This window comes from Neopsephotus bourkii, unplaced genomic scaffold, assembly GCF_033783945.1.
Source record: "Neopsephotus bourkii isolate Nb327-2 ecotype Australia unplaced genomic scaffold, CSIRO-AGI_Nbou_v1 NB_318, whole genome shotgun sequence".
Lineage (NCBI taxonomy): Eukaryota > Metazoa > Chordata > Aves > Psittaciformes > Psittacidae > Neopsephotus > Neopsephotus bourkii.
The window spans coordinates 6473399-6500098 of record NW_026900826.1 but is presented as its reverse complement, the minus strand read 5'-3'; the positions used below and the strand labels follow the sequence as shown (position 1 = coordinate 6500098).

Genomic DNA, 26700 nt, shown 5'->3' with positions numbered 1-26700 from the left:
AGAACTACAATTACCAATAGCAGGACATTATTTGAACTTCAGATCTGTATTTGGCTAACCTGTCCCCGTGGAAAAAAAAAATACATTAACAATAAGCTAAGTATAGAGCACTATCTGCATACGCCAGTAGAAACTGAATAGAAATTGTGCCTTTTCTTGTGAATTTTTTCACAGGGTCTTCTTAAATCCCCAGTGCTATGGGAAGCTTCAGGCCCTTGTGCAGAATTGTTACAACACATGCTGTCAGATCTCTCAGTCCAACAACAGCCCAGTGCAACCTTACACATGTGATCTGCAGGCAATTGATCCGTGTAGCTTCTTTTCACCCTGGACACTGAGTTCACATCACTCACACAGTAAAGAGACACACAGAATCAGTTCATGCAGCCTTTCCCCCCTACAAAAGCTCAGCCACACTCTGGGAATTCTTTGTATGTGAAAAAAATTTTGAACTGAAATTTACAGGTCCAGAATTTTTGTGTGTATTGAGGGAAAAAAAATACAGATATTTTTTTTTTTACATAGATTAGATAATAAAATATTAACAGTCTCTTTCTTTAGGTAAAAAAAACAAAAACCTTTAACTCTACAACTTAACAAAATAGTCATGATAACAGGTATCTGCTTCTGGTCCTGTTTATACTTGCACAAGCTTAGAAAAGAGACCAGAATGAAGTTAACAATTGAGAACTGCAAAAGATAATTAAACCAATATTTAAACTGTCGATTCTAAAGACAGAAGAAAATAGTACCAGAATGTTATTTCAGGAATTAAAACAGCTTCTAAATATTTTGCAAATTTTTTTTTTTTAATTCAGCTCCTACAAAAGTAACTCTATTATAATAATAACAGCAACGTGACTTACAGTGAAAAAGCTTGGCTTCTAGGAAGCAGTTATTTAAGAACTGGATTTTAAACCTAGAGATCCTTCTCCATCTTGTAAATTCTCAAACTTGTTTCTGCAGAAACACTATTCCTTTATTCAGCAGAGCAAAGATGGAGATCTGCCAAACTGTTATGCAAGATAATGAAGCAGTTTCTCAGAGAGTGAGAGATCACATGAAATCACATGCACTAGAGAGATTAAAATTTAAGGAATGTCTAAAGTTTTATCTTTCACTAACTTCAAAAATTACATGATATTTTTGTTTCAAATAACTACATTGCTCTCCTAGTTTTAAGAGTACATAAACTATTAAGGACTTAAGTTTTCGAAAACCCGACCCATTTTGACCAGTTTCACATGGACAGTAAATTCAAATCCTAGCTGGGAGAAAGAAGAAAATTTTCTGTAACAATGATGACTGCTCAAATTCAATCACAGTTTTCCAGTTAAACTTTCTTTTTCTTCTGCTGATGAAATGATACAGATAAAGTTGATATTTTAAGAAGACCTAGATTTCTGCATACACATAGATTTCCATACTTCTTATGATTCTGCTCCTGTCCCCGCATGTCACAGTATGTCACAGTACTTCTCCTTTTTTTTATATTTCAATTTAAAATACCCATTTTGTTATGGATTTTTATTCCATCATCTATTCATAGAACTGATACTCCATATAGAGCACTGCACCCAGAAATTCAAAGAGGGACACATATATAGATTTTACCATGTATCTAAGAGAAGAGATATTTAAATTGTTGTCTCTACTTCGGCATTTCCTTACAAAGAGTTTAAAATTTAACTTCAGTATGAATCACCTTTTTACAATCTGTTAATGAGCTATGTTGATCAGTGCTCAGTAACTCAAAGAATTCAGTCTTAAAGGACCCAGTAAGATAATTCTCATCAAAAGTTTGCAATGTGAGTGACAAGTATACACTACAACATGTAGTTTACAAACTAAATTTATAACTAGTGGCTGTGCATCTTAGAAACCTGCCAGAGAGATCTGGTATCTGTTCCATACAGCGCCAAAGAATACACTGAACTCCAAATCCTGATTCAGAGTTATGGGCTATTCATTGAGAGCCATTTTCTGAGTCCGAGTAAGACCATTACAAATGCACATATAAAAGCCTCCAAAATTAAAAGCTACAACCCGCAGCCTTTGCTCAGCATGCTCTGCAGCAGATAAGAAGCCTCATGCCCTAGGAACATGTAAAAGAAGCAGGATTCCTCCTTAAGAATATCTCAACTTTTAATAGGCATATAATACACTTTAAATAAACACACTCTGGGATGTACAGAATCATAGCACAGTCTGAGTCAGAAGGGACTTTCAAAGGTCATCTAGTCCAATCCCCCTGCAATGAGTAGGGACATCTTCAACTACATCAGGTTGCCCAGAACCACATCCAGCCTGGACTTCAGTATCTCCAGGGATGGCACATCCACCACCTCTCTGGACAGCCTATTCCAATGTTTTATCACCCTCACTGTAAAAATTTTTTCCTCACATCCAGCCTGAATCTCTTTTAGTTAGAAACCATCACCCTCATCCTGTCACAACAGGCCCTGCTTTAAAATTTCTCCCCAACCTTCTCATAGGCCCCTTTTAAGGACTGAAAGGCTGCAATAAGGTTCCTCAGAGTCTTCTCCAGGCTGAACAACCTCAACGCTCATCAACACTCATCAACGCTCCATCCCTCTCATCATTTCTGTGGCCCTCCTCTGGACCCTCTCCAACAGGTCCATATCTTTCCTGTACTGAGGAGTCCAGAGCTGGATGCAGTACTCTAGGTGGGAATTCACTTGAGAATACTGACAACAAGATTTTCAGTAATACCAAGCCATAAAAACTTACTCAAGATCCCCTAGTATCACAAATGACTTGATTGTAATATGTACAGCTTTACACACTACTACATAAGTAAGGTAACCTGAAAGAAATATGCAGCTTTGCTAAGCTCATCATTTCTCCCAATATAATACTGAGGTGCTTGAGAAGACAGCTGCCATTCTATTTAACTAAAAAACATAGCTACTGGTACTCAGCTTCTTGGCAAGAACTGCTGGCGAGAGCAGAAATAGGATACTAAGTCTGCTCGGTCATGTGTCCCTTTAGACGTTTTGTTATTTTGCCAGTATTCATTCATGCTTTTTGGACATGGTACACCACAGCTACACGCAGATGCCCCGGACTGATAATCAGTTATTACTTGAAGGGTCTCCATATCAAGGTTTAAGCAAATACATAGCAGAAATGTTGCAATGGGACATTTATACGTACAATGGATCTATCTGTAGGTTTCCAGCTGAAGAACTACAGACTGTTCTCAAGTAGGCAGAGCATTAGAGTACCTCTGTGGAGAAACTTGTGCTGGCAAGAGATGGACTGGATGACCTAACAGGACTTTTCCATCAGTAGTTTCTTCTCTGAACTTCATGATTTTTGACAGTATTACAAGGTTCGACAGGCATTTCTCTTCAGAAGAAGGATTAAGGTCACTAAGAATCAGCATCAGCTAAAAAAGTACAGGAGGCAGTTCTGATGGCAGTAGACAAAAAGACATTTCAGAGTCAGAAAAGTATTCAGTGCTTGTGTCTTCTGTAGAAGCCAAAATCTATGATTTAATCAGAGCACTAAATGGAGAAACAGGGAATATGAGATTCATGCTTTCACACTGTTTTTTTTGTTACAGTGAAAGAAGAAAGGTGTCATATGATATAAAATAAAAACAGTAAAGGTCTAATACCTTACACATAGTGGAGGCACAAAAAATAAACTACAATATAAAAGATTGTTCAGAAACAAATTGCACAGAAAGTCAGTCATGTTAATCAGTATCCATTACTAAAAGCTCAACGCCTGTAAAGAACTGAAGTTGAACTTCAGAAAGTAAGTTTTGTTGTAGAACTGAAGTTACAAAGGAAGAGACTTTCAGAAAGATGTTAAGTGTCTGTATTTCACACTTGTATGTATTCTGTCACAAGGACCATCACAAGGGATATGCTTCTTACCTTGTAATACCTACATAACATAGTGCGATAATAAACCATACAGCATACCCAACAACCGTAAGACATAACCAAATTGAACAATCTGTCAGAGGGACCAACATGTGGCTCTTGAGCTACACGTAGTTCTGAAGTAGCTCAAGTCAGCTCTGATACATCACAGGGTCAACAGTGTGGCTGTCCTGGAGAGCTGCTGCTAGGGAACTGGAGTACCAAGACAGCTGTGACTGTGAGTCACTAAAAGGCTTCTGAAATGCTTGATCACCATGCAACCCAGCTGTGCTCTCACACACTATTTTTAAAGCTGCCCTTCCTTTCTGTTCTCTATCAAGAAGGTACCCCTGCAGTGTCAAGAGCGTTGTATAAACATGAATAATAAACCCACATGTCTGCACTTCAGTGTTTACAAATTCAGTGATATGTATCACTTTAGAAAGATTCGTTATGTAATTATTACATTCCCACCAACTAGATGATGTTACAAATTCTGTTCACTGCTAGATGATGTTGCACATTCTGTCTTCTCTACAAAAGAGATCTTGACACTCCTAAACATCAAACAGAATTCAACGTGAGGAAAGAAAACTTTGTTTTCTGAAACAGAAGATTCCAAAGAGGATGGTATTTATCTGCAATGGTACCTCATACTTCAGTGAGTGACCTACGTACTTAATCTGAGCATGCTTCACTTCCAAACCAAATCGTTATCACACCTTCCATTCTTTACAAGAAATAATTAGTGAAATTCATTTTATCAGTCAGCTGCGCAACTTTCATCTAGAGGCAGCGGATTTGGCTCAAAAGCTGAGAGGAGCACATACATTTGCTGAAATCTCCGGGGTTTTCAGGACTCTTAGATTTTACGGAGATAAAACAGAAAGGTTAAAAAAGCTTCAAGAGAATATTCAGAAGTTTCTCTGACTTATTTGTCACAGAAATTATATTCTAGTTTTACATCCCTGGTTTTCTTTCCTTAACTGTTTTAGACATTTCAACCTTCTTTACAACATTCTCACATCTACAGTTCAGAATAAGAGACACACTATAAATATTTTTTTCAAAGACAGTCCGCAGGTTTCCTCATGATTCATGCTATACATGTTTTCCTCCACAGGATGTGAACTTAAGCCTTGAAGTGATACTAAGAATGATGCACCTGGAACACAGTCTGACATTTAAAGATCTACTCATACAGCTGGCAAAATTCTTTGTGTCAGCAGTTTTTCTAGTTTTCCTTAAAGGAGCACTAATAAAAGAATTCCAGGTTCAACATGGGAACGCAACAGAGGCCAAAACAGAAATAAAGCCAGCTGAGGTGAGAGAAAACTTGATCCAAAAAGGTTTGAAAGTAGTTTCTACACATACCCAGATACCCTGGTATGTGTGTGGGCTATACTTAGACCTCAAGGGAAAAGTGATGAGATAAAATCCTTACTGATAGTAAACAGCTATTGCAAGTCAGTATCTTAGTGTTTCTAAATTGACTGGTCTTTCTCAATCCTCCTATCTGCTGCCTGTAAAAAGTTGGTAAAATAAAGCCAACAGGTCCAATTAAAACTTGCATCTTTAAGAATGGTGTTTCAAGGATTTCCTGTAACATGACTGTTTAAAACAATAACTGACAATTATCTTGTTATTACTTTTATGATTCTATCAAAGATACGTTCAGAATAAATAGAGGCTTCAAGCTAGATCTACTTGAGAGCACCAGCAAACCTCTAAACCTACTCAGGATAACACAACCTTCACTGTGGCTATACCACATTCCTCCCACCAGACCAAATGGTAGCGCTCTGCCCCTTAAGTCCTGGGCTGTGCCTGCAGATATGGTATACCCCAAAATCTGTGAACATCTAGTAACCCGTAAAAAGTTACCCTACTGCATTCTGTTTTGCAAATGTCTAAGAACACAACTCCACAAAACCACATTCCAAAGGACAAGGATGAAAAAGGGAGGATGTATAAAAAATAATTCTCTGCTCTCCAACTTCCATGCCAGATTTTTTCAACAGACACAACTCTGTTCACATCTGTGAAGGAGGTATGATTACCAATAATTCAGATTTTGGATTAGTGGGAGCAATAAGCTGATTTTTAAATTGTAGTAATCCACTTCTGAGGATTCCCTTCTGATTCTTGGACATCAGAAAAAGTAACCCCATTTAGAGTATTAACAGATTTAAATAAAAGCTATTAAAAACAAACCAAGGTAGCACTAACAAAGCAAGATAGCACTAACAAGGTGTAACACTACATGGCATGAAAAGAGAAAACCAGCAAAGATTAGAAGTAGGCATTAACAAAATTCACCTAGGATTTCCGTTCAATGAATGTGGTTGTGGGCTTTTTTTTTTTCCATTTCACTCTGCTTTTATGTAGTTTCCTCACTGTTGAAGCAAGGAGGTATGTGGTAGAGCAACTGAAATAAAACCATGAGATAGCAAAAAGTCCTTATTGAGCAAGATGCCTCACTTCAGTTCTGGATGCACCCACGTTTGTAAAGCACACTGACAGTGTCACTACGGCACATTCTCACAGTCACTATGGCAATGAATTGCTCCATACTTCTGACTAAATCTCCTAGAAACAGTAATGAGTAGTAAATAGAGATGACATAGAAAAACCTGACACATCAAAACTAAAAATGCCAGGATAAGTTTCAGAATTTCAAAACAACCAAAATGAACAGATAACATGTAGAGAAGTACAACTTAATGCTCAAAAATAACAAGTAATGGAAACTGAAAAAAAAAAAATTTAAAAGCATTCTAAATTAGCTGTATCAAACTAAACTCATTTTGTGACCATTAATTTAAGTGTAGAAAGCTCAGCAGAAATATTTGATCATTGTGGGAAAGAAAAGTAATGGAATGCTGAGATACACAGGGAACAGGATGGAGAATAGCACTGAAAACAGTATAATTTCCTGAAGGAATCAATACTAAATCTTCACTGGAATTCCATGTTTACATCTCATTCCCTCTAAAAAGAGGGCTGCAGACCCAGAGAAAAGATATAAGATCGTATAGAAGAATCTCTTTCACAAGGCAAAAAACTGTAACTGGATAAACTGGTATGTTTTCACAATGGGTGAGACTAGATTTTTGTCTCAGATTACAAGAAAACCTAATAAATTAATATCTAAACTTGCCAAAATCACGTTAAAAAACCCAAAACCAACTACAAAACACATTTAACAACATTTTTAAATTCTCGTTAAACACTGGAACTCATTGCCAGAGGATGTTTTCAGGACAGAAACTTTGTCTCATCTGTTTATACACCAAAGATAAGGTATTTATATCTCAAAAAGGAACAAACAGCATCAACAGTTTTGAAAAGGATACTAAAACTTTGGCTTAAGGTCTAAGCTGATTTCTTTTGAAATACAAGCAACATGGAGTCATCTAGGGAAGGAGATTTTATACTTGTACTTGAAACCTCTCCAGCATCTGGCTCTATCTGTTCTCATAAACTGGAAGCTGTACTAGTGTAATCAGTACATTTATTAGCATTTGTTACCCTATTATAGTAAGACTATGTAAACAGTATTTAATAGTAGTGGAGGTTGTACCTGTCCATCAGGACAAAATGGTCATTTACTAATGATCCGTTACACAGACACTGTAATCCCAAATGCAGTGTAGTATTCTGTCCAAATTCTTTCTACAGTTCTGCATTGCAACGTACTTCATACTAGAACAGTTCTAACTTAGAATATTATCTTAGTGCTCACTACCATTATAGCTTTCCCTTTCCTGCACCTTTTCACAGAGAAAATCATGAATGCATTGAAAATGGACAGGGAAAGCAGAAATCCTACCAGAAATGAACTGCTTCATGATGGATTTCTGGTTGACCAATGCTTTCAGTTTTCAGGGATGATGGAGAAGTATATATTTGAAAATATGGCCTCTTAAGTTAATTTTCTCATTTTATTACAGAACATACAGGGAAGTACATGTATTCTGTAAGAAGCAATATGACCAATATGTGAGATTAGGTAAAACAAGTTTATGTATCAGTCCAGTGTAGGAGAAAATTAATTAACATATTCAGCATGCAGAGAGATGGGATTTCAGCCAGCACAAGACAGAAGGAAGGGGATTCAAGCACTCATCATGGTGTGAGACGGTGAGAATTGGCATTGGGAAAAAGCTGGTAGGAGGCTAATTAGCACAAGATTTGGAAAATGGAAGAAAATGCAGCAATATGAAAAAAGAAGAGCATGTGGCCATTACTAAGAAAACTCCAATAGGCTTTCCCATGGAAACGTTTCTATTTTTTTTAATAAAAATGTTTGACTATATACTAAGTAATACTACTAATTTACCAGATCCTACTTTTTTGTGATTAGATTATTTGTGATATAACAAATTTCCTAGCACATTTATAGGTATTAATTTGTGGTAAAAGCATTCCCTTCAAGAACTTATTTTCAGGGCTCAGCATCAAGCTGTATTTACGAAGTCCGCATACCTTATTTAATGTCCTAATCAGGCACAAAAGTCTGCAAAGTTACAGGTGGTATCAGTTAAAATAGCTTGCCTCATTGATTCTTCTAAACTGCTTTTCCTGCCTAAAACTTCATTTCTTCCTTGCATTCAAACTGACACAGTAGCATCATTTATATCCCATTTAAATTTAGCCTATGTAGAACTGTGGAAAGATAGCTAGCCTAAATCAGACAATTAATTCCAGTTCTTAAAGCTGCACAGCAAAGGAGTTGTCAAAAGTTTGAAGTTTCTCTTGTCACTAAGAGTGTAACAAGATTAGGCTGGACATGTGGAACGGTTAAAAAAAAAAAAAAGGAGGGAAGAAAGGGACAACAAAGGGTAGTCTAGTGTATGAACCGCTATGCACTGCTACTGTAGTATCATAGGGCACGTCTCAACTACCTTCAGTGGGCGATTGTAAAAGCAACGATGGATGTGATATGCCCTGTAACCTACTTGACATGATCGCAGACAGTGATATTGGTGGTTCTCAGCAACCAGTAAGCTTGGGATGGCTCTCCAAAAGCAGCTACCGGATTTTCTTACATGCCTTTAGAAGAAAAAATACTCAAACCCCCAAAAGGGACTTAATTACAACATGACATTCTTTATTTGCTTTGTCATTTCATTCGTTTGACTAACTGTATGAACTGAACATCACAGCTAAGCAAAGTACGGGTACGCAAGTCACAGAAACTGCCTCTAGGGGTCATGTTTACGGAAAATTCATCTAGCGTATTTACAGACTAAATAGGAAAAAATTTAATCAAAGGAGAAAACTGTGCATTGTATTTCAAGTCTTTGCTGTCGTACCAAGAGACTGGCCACGGAGAGATAACTTCTGCATCTGAAACTTGAAATGACTGCAGCTGTATCACTTCTTGTACTGCTCTGCCAATATTCAAACAGCTTTACCTTTAACTAAATTTCAGTGACTAGTTTTTGGAAAAAAACCTACCTAACTCTGAGAACCAGTCTATAAGAGTTTAATACTACCATATCTTTGATGTCATTTCAAAACTGCTCTTTAAATATGAAATTTCCAGAACCATCTGGGTTCTGATACTCTGTAAAATGACTGCTTGTGGAGTTTTTTATTTGACATTATCTAATTTCATAAAGCACCTTTGACATACAACAATATTACTGTATAATAGTTTAGTATCTTCTGTAGAGATTAATTTACCTTACATTCTCTTGCATTCAAATTTGTTTAATCGAAGAGTAGAAAGCAGGCTTAGATGGTTGTCCATTGAATGTCAGAATAATTTCTGACGCTCAAATTTAATAAAAACACAGTTTACTGAGGCTCGGGTACTTGGAATCTGCCAACCTTGGCTGTTGATTCACCTGCATACCAAACTCCTAGAATCTTGCACATATTTAGTTATTCTGCTGACTCGTCCTAGGAGCTAGATTAGATGATTCTTCTTCCCTCAAAACAAGGTTGAAATCCTCAACTTCTTCCAGCTTTCTCTGTTACATGAAGGGCCCAGTGTAGTGCAGAGGATCTGTCAGAGGCTTCTGACAGGCTCTTTCCAGCACCGAGGGTGACAGCTATAGGGCTGTGTGCCCACAACCCTGTCCCAAGGGACCTGCTATTGAGGGGGCAAAAGCAAGATAATGACGTGGGGACACAGCTCTGCAGAATTCTGTCCCTAAGGACAGGACAAGGGCAGGTGACTGCAACTTTGAGACCATATGCAGGTTGACTCCAGCTGTGAAAGAGATGGTACAGCCTGGTTTGGTCAAACAGCTGCTGTCAGTAAGCCTTACTTCCCACTGCTTCTGTTCATTCTCCTCAAAGCTGCACACCCTGTTTTTGGCTTATTCTCCTCCATCCCCTTGTCTGCTTAGGTTTAGACTCCAAATTCCCTTCCCTCTTCTATAGGAGGCACAGTCCCTGCCAATTCCTTACTCTGGCCCTGCTCCCAGGTTTTCTGCCCCTGATTAAAGTATAGAAAACCTGTACAGCAAATCACACTTTCTTTACATAATCTATTTAATCATGCTTCTCAAGTAACTGAAAGCTAACTCTTGCTCCCAAAAAGATCTCAAAAGGACTTCCATGATTCAAAAAGACTAAAACATGTTGAATTATTGAATACAAAGGATAACAAAACCCACTATTGAGGGCTTCCACAAATATACCCAAAATGCCACATTCAGTCAGTCAAAAACTGTGAGTCATGAGTGACTTCAAAGGCACAGAGTCTGGGTTTCCCACACATTTTTTCATGTCTGACAATTTTTTTGTCCATTCTTATTTGAGGTTTTGGTATATTCTGTAAGTTCCAAAGCTGTTCCCATAGTTATGAGGGAGGGGAACAACGAAAATCTTCCCCAGGAAGAACAACTTCAAAAAACCACATCACACACATCAAGAAGGTTGAACTAAAACTACAGTAAATGGCAACTCCATAGCACTGTGCAGCCCAAGTATGCACCCTACTGGTGTTTTTCCAAAATGACTATGAAAATGCATTGTGTAAGAAAGAGGAAGATTTTGCTAGTTTTTAGATTCCAGTCCATTTGGTTAAAAGCCCCTTCAATTAGGTATACATCCCTGCATTCATTTTATCATTTTGTATATTCTATAGGCAAAGGTTCTTCTTCCTTCTCAGGACGATTATTCTAATCCATCTGCAGGAAAGGTGGCACACGAAAATCTTGACTAGACTGGAGGCTATGGAATTTTTGTACTTCAGGCTTCTACTCAAACAGCTGAGGTAATTACTGCCCACTTCTGACTTGAGCCTACAAGACAGTTTACACAGCACATTTCTCTCAAGGCCAGCTAAACTCTGGTGAAATTCCAAGACACATGCTGGTAATATTCTCTATGTTCCTTATCACCTCTTTAAAAAGGAAGGCCCCATAAACTTTCTTGGTACAAGAATGATTCCCAGCCCTCCAGCCCTAATATAATCTACTACATCCACATACTAGGTAAGTATACCAAATATTAGGTAAGTATATGCTAAGATGACAACTCTTGAGGTAATGCTTAGATGCATTTACCATCTTTAGTTATATACAATACCAAGATCAGGCCCATAAGTTAGTCAGGAAGCATAAAATTATGAATTAATAGGTCTCATTCTTCTCTTTGTCATCTTGTTCCTGACTAGCAAGGAGCTGTCTGAAAACATTTCTTGTCACTGCAGAAAACAGGAACAGTTGCATTAAAGAGCGGCCACTTCTGTTCTCAGATGTTCTGAAATTAGTTTGCTTTCTCTACACTATTACAAGTGAACAAAATGTCCTCAATAATTTTAAAACAGAATGCTCTCTCCTCTAACATATTATAAGCCATAAACAAAACAATGGCAACTAATATTCTCAGAATTCTCCTCTTTGTTCAAAAAGCAAATATTTTTTAAGAAGAGCTGTTAGTCTCATTCCTCTTCCTCTCAAATGCACTTTATTTCACTCTAGGTGTTTCCTCAACGATACTTCCACTAAGAACATACGGCTTTTGAAGAAACATTCCGGACTATGTCCTTTGGGTGAAAACACACTGGTTGAGTTTCCTCCCATGCACTCCCCTACAACACGGTTGTTTCGTTCTATCCCACATTTACCCTGCTCATTCTGCTCTGCCAGCAATCCCTCATTTCAATGAGCTCCATTCTAATATCCTTATACAGCTTTCCCCATTGATGGGGTGATGAGCACCCACTTCCACTTGTAATTAGAGCAACCACAAAAGAGTGTCCACATCAGTGGCCCTGACAAAAAGTTATGAATGTTTAATATTGCTGAAGACTTAATATTTTAGGATGTTTGCATGAAAGTGAAGAGACTGAAGAGCAAACAAAGAGCTATATGAAGTGCCCTGCTTCAGATAAAATTAGGGGAACCCAAACTATCACTATGGTGATAAGCCATTTTAATTTATATAGCTGTAATAGTGGGTTTTTAAAACAGTTTACTATATTTGGTGCTTAGGGAACTGAATCGTCTGTGTGTGTACAACATCTGAAACCGTGGGACTCCAAAGCTAACAGCATGTTCTGAGTACTATTGTAACATAAATATTACAAGCCACAAAAGCTGAAGATGCAAACAAGAAACAGAAGACAAGGTACATAAACGTTAACTTAAAGCCACTGCAATACCTAAGGAAAATTACCAAGGTACAAAATATAACTGCAAATCTTCAGGTGGTCTTTTTAGAAGTCATGAAGCACGATCTAGTCAAGGACACCTAATGCCTCATGCCAAACCTGAATAGTGTGTTAGTCCCATCAGTTTATCAGAGAATCTTTTCAAGGCATGGTCTGAAAAGAGCACAACCTCCACACTGAAAATCCCAGACTATCTGCAGAATCAGAAAGTTTATAAGAAAGAATTCTGCTGTCAGGGAGCTACATATAATGCTTTGATAATAACTTAAGTGTTGCAATTGCTGTCCATACCAGTATATCTTCACAAGACAGTATGTATCAGCAGAAGATATATTACACTGCAAATTGTGCGTTACCACTTTTGTGAGCACTCCACAGAATGCAGGCACCATTCTAAGTACTATCGTAAATGGAAAAGTTTGCTGTGGTACAAGAAAAAATGAAGCTCCTGTCAGGAAATTTTTGGTGTTTGGGATAAAGCCCAAGAAATCCTCCTGACTCATCCACTATCTTCCTGGTTTTGAACTCGTTCTAAAAAATGGTCTGTTTTCCTTCCAAAATTGTATTTTAATTCATGCACCCATCCTAAAGCCCCAGGATTCCCTCACAGAATGCACAGCAACAGATCTGAATCTGCTGATTTTTCCCCTTCTTGAACAACCTTTCAGCCCCCTTCCCTTGGGCTGTCCTCAAGAGCAATGAAAGGCAATACAGTATACAGCTGGAGGAAGTCAGTAGATATCAAAAGTTAAATGTCAAATCTTCATAAAAATATGCTTATTTGCTTTATATTCATGCAGTGGCATTCACCACAGTGAGAACAGAATATGTACTTTTCAAATTCTTTAGCTCTGAGGGGTGCAAGATAAGTATAACCATAGTGCAGCCAAGATTGCTAAATTTATTACAGGAGCCTGTGATCCCAATAGTATATTGCTAATAACAGTGCCAAATATCCAAAGGCAGCTGCTCTTTAGAGGTTATTCAGTCCTGAATGCTCCCTCACAGAACACTGCAGAGCAATAAGCAAAGGCATATTATACCAGTGGGAGAAGCAAGCTGCTCTTCTTAGATATAGACAGGCAACAAACATCCAATATTTCTTTGAAAACTCAAGGAAAACTGTGCCAGAGGACAAAAAGGACATCTGTGCCAAAAGAAACCAGAACCACTGCAAACTAAAAGTGTCTTGTTCCTGCAAGAACGATGAGCCAGCCCATGATAGCTGCCCTATTCCACTAACACAGTCTAACTCTTCTCTTCAGTCTAAGCACCACTATAAACAATTTGTGTTTCATTCACAGCCCCAGACATCAAAACAAACAAAAAAATTAACTAAAAAAACAAACCCAAACCACCAACATTCTTCTAGATGTTTGCTACAGCATTTTTGCAAATTCATGCGGTCTGAATTCCAAGGTGCTTACAATCCATCTTTTTTATTTTATTCTACATTTAGGTTGAAGACTAAGTGTTGGGTGGAATGTACTTCACTATGAATTTGCAATCTGTAGAATTATATTTCCATTATTTTAACAACATTTTCTTTCTTTTAATATTTTTCCAGTGACTGCAGCAAAACCTTGTGCTACAGCTCGTATTTCAAAAAACTTTGACTGCTGAGAGTATCCTGTCAATTCTTTTACATTAGGACTGGTGCATCCTCTTATAATAAGCCATCTGCTATAGGCAAATTCGTTTGTCCCCTGCCTGGGCACACTCCTCAGCTAGTCAGATGACAAAGATGGGGAAAGGACTAGATGAAGCATTATTTGGAATGGTGAAGAACCTTTCAAAAAAAAGCAGTATTTTACTTCACTGATAAATGACATGCTCCTGCACACCCACTGGAGCTTCAAGAGACCAAAGAAAAAAAGTTGGTAAACACAGAACTGTGATAATGCCATTTTACAACTCTTGTTGAAGGTCTGCCTGTTCAGGATCAGGCCTTGCTCCTGGAGATGCTTGCTACTGACAGAGACTTACAATTTGACAGGCAGAGTCTAGTCAACAAAACTAAGATGTATGTAGAGAACATGAACCAGTAAAACTTTATACATTATATGCAAAGTGCATGCCTGTATATATGTAAAATACATGTATATTTTTATATAATTTATATACATATGCACAACAGCATCTGCATAGTGGTGGATAACCTTGAAATGGCTGAGCTGAAAAAGAGGTATTCTGCAGCTGTTTCAAAATTCTCACTATCTTCTAATCTCTCTGTGTAACTAAAAAGATTGTCTTTAAAATATAAATATAACCCAGTGCTGTGAAATACCCAATTTGTGAGTGTTTTGGTAGCAACTCTGACTAAATCAGTTTCTTCTACAGTAACTTAAAAAAGATAAATTCAAAAGACCTTCCAATGAGGCCAAATATACTTCAAGATCTTGCCCCGCTTGCCTCTCAGTTTCTCCTTTCATATTTGCCTAAGTGCATCACTGGGCTTATTAAAACAAAACTGACTATGACTGCAACATTTGCAGACATTCTGTCTGCATCATTTACAAACAAATCTGTATCTATTTCTCCTGGAAAACTCCAGAAGTATCTCCACACCAAGCTGGTCTGTCAGACTAAAATGCTGCTTGGTGAGAATACCAACAGATGGGCACTTTAAGAGAATCCCACTTACCAAAAGGCTCATTGCTCAAAAACTCTTGAAAAGCTGAAGACCTTAATTATAACTGTGGCTATTATCTTTGTGCATACGTTATGAAGACGCACTGATTTTTCATGTAGATCAGTTCCCTTATTTCAGGAAGAAAATATTCTTCTCTTCATTTCAGTGCATGAACAAGTTTTTTAAGTGTGTGGGGAATACCAATATTCCCATCCTTAACCAGAAGGATTCCTGCAGTATTGCCAAGCACAGACCAAGGGATCCTGTTTCTGAGACAGTAACAGAAGCTAGGTGCCTGAAGGTCACAGGAGACATTCAAACTTTTTCAACGGAAAAAGTAGCAAGGATAATTTCTGCCTCCACGAAGATTGCAGGCTGAGGCTGACTTGACTTGCATTATAGGATCATTACTATTTCCATGAAATTACTATAGCTTTACAGACTTGCCAATGGTGCCTACATTTAGACATGTATTTCATGACAGAAAATTCAAAGCAGCTGTTGTGAACAAAAAATTATTATTTTTTTCTTTAAGGATAAAAAACACATTTTAAAGACCTTTAGAATTAATCACTCACAAATCCTGGCTTCCAAAGGGAAACAGTACTGGTGAGACAAGAAAAGTAGCAAAAGAAAAAAAAAAAAACCAAAAAAAACCTGACCAACAAAAAAAATAAATACAACAAACAAGACTCCCCCCCCAAAAAACCCAGCAACCTAATGAAAATATTAAAACAGACATGCTACTAGAATTCTCAGCATATACAGTCTAGTGATGTATTTGAAAAGCCATTCATACTGACACTCCAGTTATTTGCTATTTTTAAGCACAAGGCTGAGAGCCTGCAACAGAAATTTTTGCACTCTTTGTTTCCTCATATATAACCAGTCTGCCTTTCTTTGAGCACAGCAGTGGAGAAAGGTCAAACAAATAAAATATATCAATAACAGGGAAATAGATGGAGCAATATGATCTTAACTTCTACTCTAGAAACAAATCAGTGAAGAACTTCTGGCATGAAAGATAAATGCACTTAGACTCAAAACCACTTTAAATTCATCCACATAAAATATTTTTAGACAGAAACAATTATTTACTACATAAATATGTAATACCTAACAAAACATTTAAGTATTTAATCTATTGCAAGAAACCTTGATTTCCAGAAGAAAAAAAAATTGCAGTTTAGCGTTTACCTAAAGAAGCTTATATAAATGTTATTCTTTTCCCTGAGTCATCCCATCAATTTTTTTTTTTAATACAACGCTGATCCATCATGTGGATGCATACAGAATCCAGCTCAGAAATTAAGATATTCAAGGGAGCTCACAGAGGCATCACAAAAACAGAGGTAGCGATCATTTCCAGTCACCTCTCTGCTTCCCTTGTTCCCTGGGCTATTTGAAGGACAAACAATTGAACCTTCATCCTGCTTCGGGCTTCCATCCACTGGAAGGTAACTGCATGTGCACTGTAATATTGAAACTGAATACATTATGCTGGCAGCCTATACACCCACACAAATGGGATCTGATATTATATAATTTAAAGGCAAACTACACTATGGCCTACATATCTTCCAACATTTTAAGAAATGAGAGAGACCTAACAAGTCACAATCATACACCAAGTATGATGGTGTTGAAGTAATCAACCAGGTCATTACTCTAACACATGCCAAAAAGTATTTTGGTACAGCTCTACCTGCCCCAATTCATAATGCCATTCTGAAAAGAAATAAAAATAACCCCAAAAATGTACTCACTTAAAAACATTTCTAATGAAAATTAAATGCAAACTCAGTCACTAGTATAACGACTATTACAGAGTTAATGTCCTTGGTAGATTTAAACTGGAGTGCTGAATTTATTCAGGACCATAGATCAAGCAGTCTGAACCTATTCAGAAACAGAAATCAAGGTCAATCACAATCTAGAAGATAACAAATTAAATTACTTGTTAATAGTAATTACTTACATTTATCTTAACATCCTTGGGTTGAATAAATCTCAAGGCTGCATAAGCTTCACATAGTATTACACTTGAGACTTAGTAATTTACCTTGACATTTAGAATGCCTCTTACATAAAACTTTAGATTTAAAAAGTCGCTTGATCTAAAGCAAGATGATAGACTAAACAATGCTGAAAATATACTCCTCTTTCCCAGAGGACTTGTAATTTTGATCAAAAGCCTGCAGTTTTTCTATTTCTGCCAGTAAATTCAAATGCTGTTTCAATAAAAACAAGAAAAAAGTTTTTTTTTCTCTGCATTTAAAACTATTAACTATATATGTTGAAGCCAGGAATATTTATTTTTCTGCATTGTTTCTATGTGCATGACCAGTAAAATATCAAAAAATGATGTAAAGTGCTTTAATTTCATTAACTTTTAAACTTGTTAATTGGTTAAATAAAACAAATATATGTTGGTTGGGGGTTTTTTAACATTTTAACTGTCTTAGATAAAACAAACTGGCCAAAACTGGATCTACAGTATAATGCCAGTGCTGTGTTCATATATCCATCAATAGATTAAATTATTATTATAAATGAGTCACAGTACTACAACAATATTGCGAAGCAAGTCTAAGCTACTACAGAGCATTTAATTCTTAGGAAACAGCTGCATGACCACCACGCTTCTCTGAACAGTAATAAATTAAGGGCATCCACAAGACTCCAGATGTGCTAATGAATTCTTTCTTCCACATCTACAGATGATGAAAATACCTGCAGGACTTTTTAAAGAATGCCAGTGTTCTTATGTTTCAGTCCTAAGAAAAACTCCAGCACTATCATTTGGGTTATTATTAACTTATCATTGTACTAGTTTTACAGGCACATACTCAAATTAAATACTGAGCAGGAAAAATCAAGACTGATGAAAGCATAAAACCAGTGCAATTTTATTAAAGACAAATATTAATCAAACTACAGGATCGTATCTATGACCTCAGAAGCCATTTATAAGATGATTCAAAGGGAAGATGAGTTTGGGTTTGAATTAATAAAAACTGCAATAAACCCACGCTCTTCAGTACAAACTAGATTGCCTTGCTCAGCAATACACTCTACAAACTAGTTAAGCAGTGTAGTACAGTATCCTGTTTCGATCACCAGAATTTTTTCACTAGGGAGAGTGAGGCTCATCACTGCAAGTTAGCCAAATACTGGTAAGGACATTTCAAAAAACAAACCGTTTCTTTAGCTTGCCATATGCTTTAAATATCTACCAAAGAGGCTGCAGAAGTGAAACAAGGATGTCATCACAAACATCCATGAAGTTAATCACTAAAGCCTCTAAACAGCCTTGAAATGTCATTAGAAATTATAAAGCATGTGAAACTCCTAATAACAACAGCCACAGCAAAATAATGTACATTCACTCACAGCTGCTCTCAGAGCACTCTGGTGCCCGTGCACTTCCTTGCATACAGAGCATGCTGGGCACATACGTATCCCCCCAGAGAGCATGTGAGGTCAATCACTGAATCCTGCTAATGAGAGCACGCTTGCACAGAGATAAATAGTTTCTGCATCTCCTATGCAAGTAAGTATACAAAACATCACACCCACTGAATGGCATAATACTTACTACAGTGAACTAAAAATTAATGTTATAGGTGAACATGTGTAACCCCTATCTAAAAAAAAGCAATCACGCGTTATCTAATTCTCACTTTCCCAGTATCTCTTCCTTTGTTGACTCTTCAATTTTGTCACGCATTCCACAGTGCTTTGTTCAGACTGCCCTTTGGACTTAGTTGTCTATCTTCTCCTCTTTTGGATAATCTCCTACCCTACTATGTTATTTTTGTACTTTGTATGTTGACATCCACAGAGCTCTAAAGCAGTAATACATAGCAATTTAACCCAAATTCACTTCATTGTCAGTACATGGTGAGAAGAGACAGAACAATGCATCTGAAAAAGGTAAGACTGAAAAGAATGGAAAAGGCAAGGGAAGGGGAGCGAGGAAGACGTGTGCGTGTTTACTGAAAGCACACTAGCACCAACTTCCTCCAGAAAATGTGTAGAGGTGGACTTGTTCATACTATAAATAACTGCAGTGCTCCGATTTCCAAGGAAAGGTCCTTCATCCACAACTGCCAATTTTACCATGAAAGAGTTACGTCCATATTCATTTAAATATACAGTTTTCAAGATGGTGATTTTAGTTATTTCTCAAGTCCAATCAAAGAGTTACAATAACAAAAATTAAGATATCTTAGACATTACAGCTCCATTAAAGTTCATGAGATGAGCTCCTTACACAAATGCTTTCAAAGTCTTTCTGTCTTCCCCACAGAACATCATCACTGTCTCACAGGGGAAAAGGGAACAATTTCTCTGCATCTACACACTGTAAGGGGTGGTCAATGTTTGTACTGCTATGAGCCACATACAAAATCTGTCATATAGTCAGCAACTACAAAATCCATTCACACACAAAAATGAGCATAAGAACTCCACAGCAGCCCCAGCCCTATCACACAGGGCAGCTCCAAAATCCACCTGCATCCCAATGTGACCTTCAGAAGCCCTAGCACCAGTGCAGCACTTGAACAGCTTGAAATCCATATGCAGCTAAAGAATCAAAGGTTAGTCACATCTTACCTATTGTTATAAATAGATTTTAAGGTTCTTGAGAGTAAACACTTTATGTTTGCACAGTGCCTAGTACAACAAAATCTGTCGATGAATTGGACTCAGAAGTGCTACTGCTAAACAGGGTAGTACATGGAAAGCCAGTTTCCGTGTAATAAGCATTAGAAAATAGGTGTAATTAACAGTAGTGTGACAAGTTCATTCTACAAGGTAGTATGTATTCCACATCTTCCTCCAAGTACTGACAATCCCATTCTTTTTCTTTTCTCCCCAGCTTTCTGCAATGTAAAGTACGAATTCAGCAACATTTCTAGGTTGCAAACCTCTACCAAAAGACAACAAAACATACAGGGGGCTTTGGGGGTTTTCTTTGTTTTAGGGTTTTTTAATAGATACCACTAAAGCTGAGTATTTCAAGGGGTAGTATCTGGGGAAACACAGCATGATGATACTCCTTAAAGAAAAACTGAAAGGCAATAAAACAGCTTTCACTTAGTTTGTGGAAAAAAGAACTATTCTAAGTGGTAGCACTAAGACCTGGAGAGAATAAAGAAAAGAAAAAGGATGCAAGAAGCTGAAGACAGATTAATGATTTAAGCGAGCTGCCGTACCATCACACTGGCTAAACATTGTTTCACCGCTTTACCTTCTCACCTGCTGTACTAGTAAAATGGCAACATGAGACATCACTGTTACAAACGCCAGTATCATCCACTCCAGAAAGCAGACGTATTACTAAAAAATAAACCCCAAATTTTGGCAGCAGACTCCCACCACTTGTAATCACGGAGAATTTATACCTCATAAAAGGATGTTAAGGATACTACAGTGTGAGCCAGCTATGGAAAGGTAACACAGGTATGCGAAGCACCAACCAGGAGGCATGCACTTGGACACTCTCACAAATACCTGAGCCTTGCAATAAGCAAGTTTTATAGGAAAGAACTCTCTAGCATTCTTAGGTATATCATCCATAATAAGAGCCACAGGTGTAACTAAAAGCCATTAATATCACAAACTTCAGGTTTTATTAACTGTGGTAAACAAGAAACTTGGCAGCAGCACCTTGTCTCAGACAATCCTGTGAAGGCACCCGCGGCAGTCACTCTTTGGCCTCAACTGGAATTTTACACAGCAGTAATGCTGGTTATCCCCACCCTTGCAAAGAGTAGCCCTTTTTTTTTTTTAATGAGCCTCCCAGCTTATGAGTCCCACAGCTGAAGCCACAGTAAAAAATATATGCAATATTTCCATATAGTGATTTTTTCTACATGAATATGGCATGGAAATCCAGAACCTCCTAACTGGGGACACGTTTCCTCACACTTGGAGAGAAGAAAATATAACTTAATTTTTAGGTCTTCCTGCTGTTTGGATTTGTCCTCAGTAAAAATTTGCTTTGTGATAAGGAACAACAAGTTTACAGAAAAGATCAGTTTGGGAAGCACACATGTATTACTTATTTTAAAGTGAAATCCAATAACATTCAGAATTATTAATGGATCTCAATCTCATTATATGATTAGTAAAACCAACAGTTGTCTGGATGCTCAAATTCCTTTGAATTTGTCAGCATTTAAGTTTTCCACATATTTAAACAGGAAACTTTTTAACTTTGCTGTGCATAAAATGGATATTCTACAGCATATTGAAAATAAAAAGTTATAAAAAGCTCTTTCCCTTCATTATGCAAAAGAATTTATCACTTCTACTAAATCTTTTCAATTTAATTCTATCTGCCAGTTCCTCACTCTTCTTACTGGGAAAAGATGGTTAACATGAAAAACATTCAATTCTTTGAGCACACTGGAAAGATATAGGCATATGCCCCAATCTCCTCAATTATTTTTTTAGATCTGTTTTTAATCACAATTTTAAACCAATAAAAGTACCATTATACAATAGCAAGAAATATGATGTATAATTCTGAAGTATGTAGTAGCAAGAAAATCCATATTTATAACTCTGATTTCTGTGCTTAGCTATTTACATTTGTATCATCCTTTAACATAAGACCTCAGAATAAAAAGTAAGCTTCCTTTCCTAATCCTAATTATCAATGCTTAGCATTAATACATGCATTTATACATATGCTACACATTTCTATGCTACAGACCTCACCTATAATTAATTATCTGTCTCAAATCTCTTTGCAAAGGTTCTATGGCATGCAAGATATGCTTTTTACCATTGGCTATAATCTCTTTTTCTTTGAAAGCCCCAAGAGTAGAGATAAATTTAGATAAAACTCCTTAATAGGACCACACAGATGAAGACCCATGTAGCACAAGCTAAAATTACTGTTTCAGTAATCTTGTTCCCTAAGGGAATTCTTAACATTTAGTAGGGTAATGATTACATTGACATGACTACTGTGACAACAGTTTGCATAGACACATCAAAACTAGCTTCAAGTTATGCACTGCGAGTTACTGGTAGCACAGAACTGACTATGAGCTCACCGCACACGTTTCCCCAGCTATGCAACCTGACTTCGCAGTATCTGCAATTCCACAAGTACCTGAACACCACACAATACACTAAATCACTTATTCCTGCTACTAGTTACATCCTTAAACAGCAAACAACAAGATCTTTATCCCAAAGATAGCACTACAAGATTTTATACTTGGAAACAAAAGAAAGAGACCCGAGAAAAAAGTACCAATTCTGCTACTGTTATCATCTGTGAAAAACATCACACGGAATGATGCAACGTGCCCAAATCATTGTTTTACTTTAGATAAAGATGTTTCCCAAAATCACATCTGAAAATTTTAGTTATATTGTAATGCCAGACAGTATCTCCACATCACTATTGATTTGCACATTTTAAAGACAGCACATATTTCCTGTCTACCATTTTCATCCTCATATTTAATAGCCAGTTTATAATGTAACATACTCTTTGCCATTATTTTAGTATTTCAGAACTACATGATATTAATTTACCAGAATATCATTTGTTTGGGCCAAATTCCCCTCAATTAGGTTGACATCAAAATTTATATATGGCTTTCAACACAAGAGGGACTTTCTGGTGTGACTCCAGAGGTGGGCCATGAAGATGGTCAGAGAGCTGGAGCACCTCTTCTATGGACACAGGCTGAGAGAGTTGGGCTTGTTCAACCTGGAGTAGAGAAGGCTCCAGGGAGATCTTAGAGCAGCTTCCACTGCCTAAAGGGGAGCTACAAGAAGTCTGGGTAGGGACTTTTTACAAGGACATGTAGGAAATGGCTTTAAACTGAAAGAGGGCAGACTGAGATTAGACATTAGGAAAAAATTATTCCCTGTGAAGGGTGGTGAGGTGCTGGCACAGGTTGCCCAGAGAAGCTGTGGCTGCCCCATCTCTGGCAGTGTTCAAGGCCAGGTTGGACAGGGCTTTGAGCAACCTACTCCAGTGGAAGGTGTCCCTGCCCATGGCAGGGGGGTTGCAACTGGATGACCTTTAAAGTCACTTCCAACCCAAACCATTCTATGATTCTGTATCTCCTGAAGAACAAAACCAGTCATGCATCACCAGTTACACAAGTGACATCACCGTTCTTAACATTTGGCAGTGTCAAACTGCTATTACATCATTAAGTACAATAACATTTCTAATTTTGACAGAGATAAATCCAACGCAAGAAGGAAAACTGCTTTATTAGCAAGATTCTCATAACTTCATATAGGATAAATGTAAAAGATATAGTACTTACAGTGAATTCACAGAAATCAATGCTATCAAGACTTTTGCTTCTGTGTATTCTCCCCTTTATTCTTCTTAAAGAGGGTTTTCCCTGACTTACACTACAGGTAGCACCATTCGGATTTTCAGAAGATGGAGTTACCCTGCCAAACAAAAAGAGCCACGTATTAGACAAAGAATATATGCTTTTATTCAATGCATTTGGTTAAAGTAGAAGATTTTCAAAGTAAATAAACATTGCCATGCTATATACAAAGAAGGAATGCCATTCCAAGCTTTATTTTCAATCATGTGCCAAAATGAGACCACAAAACTATGTAGAAATCTAGCTCCCACCAAGTCCACCACTGCTTGCAGATGTAGTCAAAACCGTACCATATTCATCATTTTTGTACAAAAGAGAAAAGTATCAGGGGAAAAAAAGACAGATTGGAGAAAACATATTTTGCTTCTGAAAATCAAAGAGACCATTTTTCTCTATTAATTCAGTGAAAAACTGAATCCTGTGATACATGTTGATGGCTGTCAGTTAAATCAGTAGGAGCCTGGCAGTATTTGGCTTTTGACCTTTTCCAGTTTGAGTGCTAACACTACTTCAGCTATTCCAGCAATGAATAATGATGAACAGTAATGAAATTAGTAAGACCTGTTAAAGTAATAGAGGCAATATATTAAGGAACTACACTTCGTAAGGCCTTTCATCATACTGTAGTCTACACATCGTACATATACAGCGGAATCCATTAACTAAAATACTGCAAGTAAGCAATCAATATTTCAAGGAGCTTGGTGGAAGTTACTAACGAGTAAGCGGGGTTAACAATTAACCAAACATATTAAGGTTTTTGAGGTCAATATTTTAAATTCAAAATAGTCTCTAGTCAGTCTGATACTATGTTAGAGAAGGAAAACTGCATTACAGCAAGTAAGCTCACCAAGAATCACTCAAAACCATAACATTCTTAATGTACAGATTTACATTATATATAACATGTAATTTCTCAACTGCAGCCATGAGAGAGCTCAAAAATTAAAGGAGAAATAATACACATCACTTGCATTTCCTGAGACTCTGGACAGTAGTTCAGTGGTTTTCTCTATAACATTCAGTTTCCTCCTCCCCCCCCCCAAAAAAAAACAGTATTTTAGGTTCTTTTACTTAGCATTAACAGTTATCCATTGGACTGACTATATGTCTAATGTCACTGTCCTCGAACAGGCAGGGGTCACCAGCATCAAGGCCATATTGCTGAAATTGCAGCTGTGCTGGGCAGGGCACGTCTCTAGGATGAAGGATCACCGCCTCCCCAAGATCGTGTTTTACAGTGAACTTGCCACGGGTAGCTGCAAGAGAGGTGCCCCAAAGAAGAGATATAAGGACTCCCTGAAACAATACCTTAGCCTTGGCCATACTGACTACCATCAGTGGTCCACCTTGGCCTCCAATCGGGAGACTTGGAGGCACACCATACATAATGCCATTGAGTCCTTTGAGAGCCCACGAAGAACTAGTCTCGAGGAGAAAAGACAATGCAGAAAGAATCACGCCCCACCTGTACCACCCAAGGAGACCTGCTGTGCTTTTTGCAGCCAGATTTGCCTATCCCACATTGGCCTTCTTAGTCATCAGCGCGCTTGTAGTAAGCGTGGGTAAAGCCCTTCCCAAATCTTCGTTTGCGAAGTCAAGCCATGATGATGAACAGCTTTGGTATGCATATAAATGTTTTTACAAAAAAGAAAGAAAGATGAAGATGTCTTACAGATAGGCATCACCAGAAGGACATTGCCTAGGAGGCCACCTTAACACTCAAAATACAAAATTCAAGGTGCAAAATACAGTAACCACAGGCTGAAGATACTCGTTTGATCAGTGAGACTCCTAGGTCTACACAGCTTCATGGTAAGGATAGAAGGCACAAATGCCATATTCACAGAAGGCTAGGGAGAAGAAAAAGTTGCAATAAACTCCTTGACCTTACTTCGTTTTATGGCACAACCGGCTTTCAGCAGGATTTGGATTATTTTCCTCCCTTTCTCAAAGACTTCTTCCGCTGTATCACCCCACACAATAATGTCATCAATGTGCTGCAGGTGTTCTGGAGCTTGCCCTGTTCCAGTGCAGTCTGGATCAGTCCATGGCAAATGGTAGGGCTGTGTTTCCAGCCCTGGGGCAGTCGGTTCCAAGCGAACTGAACACCCCTCCAAGTAGAAGCAAACTGTGGCCTGCACTCTGCTGCCAAAGGAATTGAGAAAAATGCATTGGCAATATCAATCGTGGCATACCACTTGGCTGCCTTTGACTAATTCATACTGAAGTTCTAGCACGTCCGGTACGGAAGCACTCAATGGTGTGACTTCATTCAGGCCACGACAGTATACTGTTTGTCTCCACTCATCAGACTTTCGCACTGGCCATATGGGGCTATTAAAGGGCGAGCGGGTCCTGCTGATCACTCCCTGACTCTCCAGTCTACGGATCAGCTGATGGATAGGAATCAGGGAGTCTCGGTTGGTGCGATATTGCCACCGGTGCATTGTTGTGGTCGCAATTGGCACTTATTGTTCGACTTTCAGCAACGCCACAACAGAAGGATCCTCTGAGAGACCAGGCAAGGTGGACAACTGCTCAATTTCCTCAGTCTCCAAAGCAGCAATACCAAAAGCCCATTGGTACCCTTTTGGGTCTTTGAAGTACCCTCTCCTGAGGTAGTCTATGCCAAGGATGCATGGAGCATCTGGACCAGTCACAATAGGGTGCTTTTGCCATTCCCTCCCAGTCAGGCTGATTTCAGCCTCCAGTACAGTCAACTCTTGGGATCCTCCTGTCACTCCAGAAAGATAGATGGGTTCCACCCCTTGACAGCTTGATGGTATCAGGGTACACTGTGCACTGGTATCTAACAGAGCCTTATACCTCTGTGGGACTGAGATGCCAGGCCATTTGATCCACACAGTCCAGTAAATCCGATTGTCCCCTACCTCCACCTGGCTGGAGTCAGGGCCCCTCTAATAGTCATCACAACGTTGGACACTTAAGTCATGTTGAAAGGGATTATTTTTAGTTGTCACAGGAGCTGGAATTACTGTGGTTACCAAATCAGTATTTTGTTTTCATATGCCTGAGGTTTTGGGGTGGTGTGCTGTTTTTTTTGTTTACACATGCACACAGACACACATATCAACCGCTTGATGCAACCTCTCTTGGTAATATAGTAATTTGGTTTAGATGGGTTTT

At 38.0% G+C, this 26700-nt stretch overlaps 1 protein-coding gene across 3 annotated transcripts in view; it reads right to left on the bottom strand.

Annotated features, from left to right (window-relative positions):
- TJP1 (tight junction protein 1) overlaps nt 1–26700 on the bottom strand; it is a 192554-nt gene that overhangs the window by 123415 nt on the left and 42439 nt on the right. For all 3 annotated transcript variants that reach the window (XM_061347543.1, XM_061347544.1, XM_061347545.1), the window contains one exon: nt 23476–23608. In XM_061347543.1, coding sequence (XP_061203527.1) covers nt 23476–23608 — 133 coding nt within the window. The remainder of the gene's footprint in view (nt 1–23475; nt 23609–26700) is intronic.